General features: G+C 41.0%; 1 protein-coding gene across 1 annotated transcript in view; it reads left to right on the top strand.

The window, feature by feature from the left end:
* INTS11 (integrator complex subunit 11) overlaps positions 1-2,759 on the top strand; it is an 18,132-nt gene that overhangs the window by 7,922 nt on the left and 7,451 nt on the right. Inside the window, exons 9-11 of the mRNA XM_057388100.1 lie at positions 246-329; positions 643-732; positions 1,418-1,580. Of these exons, the coding sequence (XP_057244083.1) occupies positions 246-329; positions 643-732; positions 1,418-1,580 (337 nt within the window). The remainder of the gene's footprint in view (positions 1-245; positions 330-642; positions 733-1,417; positions 1,581-2,759) is intronic.

Below are 2,759 nucleotides of genomic sequence, written 5' to 3'. Positions count from 1 at the left end.
TATTCCTAACCTGAATTCCCGTATTTATTTCCAGATTTATTCCTAAATTTATTCCCAGATTTATTCTCAAATTGATTCACAAATTGATTCCCAAATTATTGATTCCCATGACGTATTCCCAAATATATTCCTAAATTGATTTCCAAATTGATTCCCAAATTGATTCCTAGATTTATTCCCAGATTTGTTCCCAAACATTTATTTAATTAAGTAATTAATTAAGTAATTAATTCCTTGACTTGCAGGTGGTGTTTGCGACGCCTGGAATGCTCCACGCGGGACAATCCCTTCAAATCTTCAGGAAATGGGCGGGGAATGAGAAGAACATGGTAAGAAATTGAATTTTTGGGGTTTTTTAAATTGTAAAAAATCAGATTTAAAAATTTATTTTAAGAATTAAATAAAGAAATTTAATTTCAGGGKGCTTTTTGTGTTTGTGTGAGTCCTAAACACTGAGATTTTAGGAAAGCTTTTCCTCAAGATTTGGGATTTAAACAAATCCTTTTCGAACCAGAGCTCTCCAAGCTCCAAATTCGGGATTATTTTAATGATAAAATCCCAAATTTTATTTGTGGGGCCTAATCTAAATTCCAACAATCCAAAATTGTTGATTTTCCTGTTTTTTTGGGGTTTTTTTTCCAGGTGATCATGCCTGGCTACTGCGTCCAGGGAACCGTTGGCCACAAAATCCTCAGCGGGCAAAGAAAACTGGAGATGGAAGGAAGACAAATTGTGAGTTTGGRTTTTAATTTGGGGAAAATTCTTAACCAAAAATACCGAAAATACCCCAAAATTATATTTTCTTTGGAGTTGGACTTGGATTTTTTCTCCCTTTGAATTTAATTTCTGCCCTAAAACTTTTAGGGCCACTTTATAAGATTTAATAATGAAATTGCTTTGGTCAAAGAGGTAAAAATTATATATTTTTAAGTGGATTTGGATAATAAAATACCTCAAAATAATCTTTTCTTTGGAGTTACACTTGGGGGTTAATTATCCCCAATAATTTTTGCCATAAACCTTTTAGGGCCACTTTATAACATTTAATAATGAGACTTCATTAATCAAAGAGATAAAAAATTAATCAGATTTGGAGGGTTTTTTTCCCTTTTACATTAATTTCTGCCCTAAAACTTTTAGAGGCCACTTTATAACATTTAATAATGAAACTCTTTTAAGCAAATAGGTAAAAATGACACATTTTGAAGCAGATTTGCATCATAAAAATGATTCTGCCTTAAAATATTTGCCTTTTTTTGTGTCAAATGCCTCCTGAAATGCCACACTTTGACCTTTAATTCACGCCACCTTCTCTTCAATGCCATTTAGGATTTCTCCCTGCTGTTTTTACCCAAATCCCGAGGGTTTTTGTGAATTCCTGATCATTCCCACTCCTCCACTCTGCTTTTTTCCACAGTTGGAGGTGAAAATGCAGGTGGAGTACATGTCCTTCAGCGCCCACGCCGACGCCAAGGGCATCATGCAGCTCATCCGCCAGGCCGAGCCCCGAAACGTCCTCCTGGTGCACGGGGAAGCCAAGAAAATGGAGTTCCTGAAGCAGAAAATCGAGCAGGAATTCCGTGGGTACCCATGGGAAGGGATGGCTCTGAAATTGCGGCGAAATCGCTGCAAACTTGTGGCGAAATTGCAGCGAAATCGGCAAAATTACGGCAAAATCGGCCTTTGGGTTACGGGTTTTGATTATGGCACAGGAAGGGGATAAAAGGGTTTTATTTTGGGGTTTTGATGCACAGGCATGGGGAAGGGATTTCCTGAAGCAAAAAATGGAGCAGGAATTCCGTGGGTACCCGCGGGAGGGGACGGCTGTGAAATCGCAGTGAAATTGCAGCAAAGTCGCAGCAAAATCAGCGAAATCACGGCAAAATCGGCCTTTGGAATATGGGTTTTAGTTACCTGTTAATGCAGGCACAGGGTAGGGGGTAAAAGGGTTTTATTTTGGGATTTTGGTGCACAGGCATGGGGAAGGGATTTCCTGAAGAAGAAAATTGAGCAGGAATTCTATGGGTACCCATGGGAGTGGACGGCTCTGAAATTGCAGCGAAATCGCTGCGAAATCGCAGCAAAATCGGCTTTTGGGTTATGGGTTTTGATTATGGCACAGGAAGGGGATAAAAGGGTTTTTTTGGGGGGTTTTGATGGGATCTCAGGTACACAGATGTGGTTAAGGGAATTCCTGAAGGAGAAAATTGAGCAGGAATTCCGTGGGTACCCACGGGAGGGGACGGCTCCGAAATTGCTACAAAATCGCAGCGAAATTGTGGTGAAATCGCAGCAAAATCACGGCAAAATCGGCCTTTGGGTTATGGGTTTTGATTATATTACAGCACAGGGAATGGGGTAAAAGGGTTTGGTTTTGTGGTTTTGGTGCACAGACGTGGAGAAGGGAATTCCTGAAGCAAAAAATGGAGCAGGAATTCTGTGAGTACCCATGGGAGGGGACGGCTCTGAAATTGCAGCGAAATCGCTGCGAAATCGCAGCAAAATTGGCAAAATCACAGCAAAATCGGCTATTTCAAAAATGATCAGGCATCACTCAGCAGAATTAGGCGGGGTGCCATTTCCAGCTCCCCTATAGGAACTGCTGCCATAATCCCATAATTAACCCTAATTAAGCACAGCTAATTGGAGCTGTTCTCTGCAGATGTCAGCTGCTTCATGCCTGCCAACGGAGAGACCACGACCATTGTCACCAACCCCTGCATCCCCGTGGACATCTCACTGGGTCTGCTCAAGAGGGA

Source organism: Malurus melanocephalus, unplaced genomic scaffold, assembly GCF_030028575.1.
Source record: "Malurus melanocephalus ecotype Western Australia unplaced genomic scaffold, MMel_1.1 scaffold_1575, whole genome shotgun sequence".
Taxonomy (NCBI): domain Eukaryota; kingdom Metazoa; phylum Chordata; class Aves; order Passeriformes; family Maluridae; genus Malurus; species Malurus melanocephalus.
Note: the sequence above shows the minus strand (reverse complement) of the source record. Positions and strands in the feature narration are given on the sequence as shown.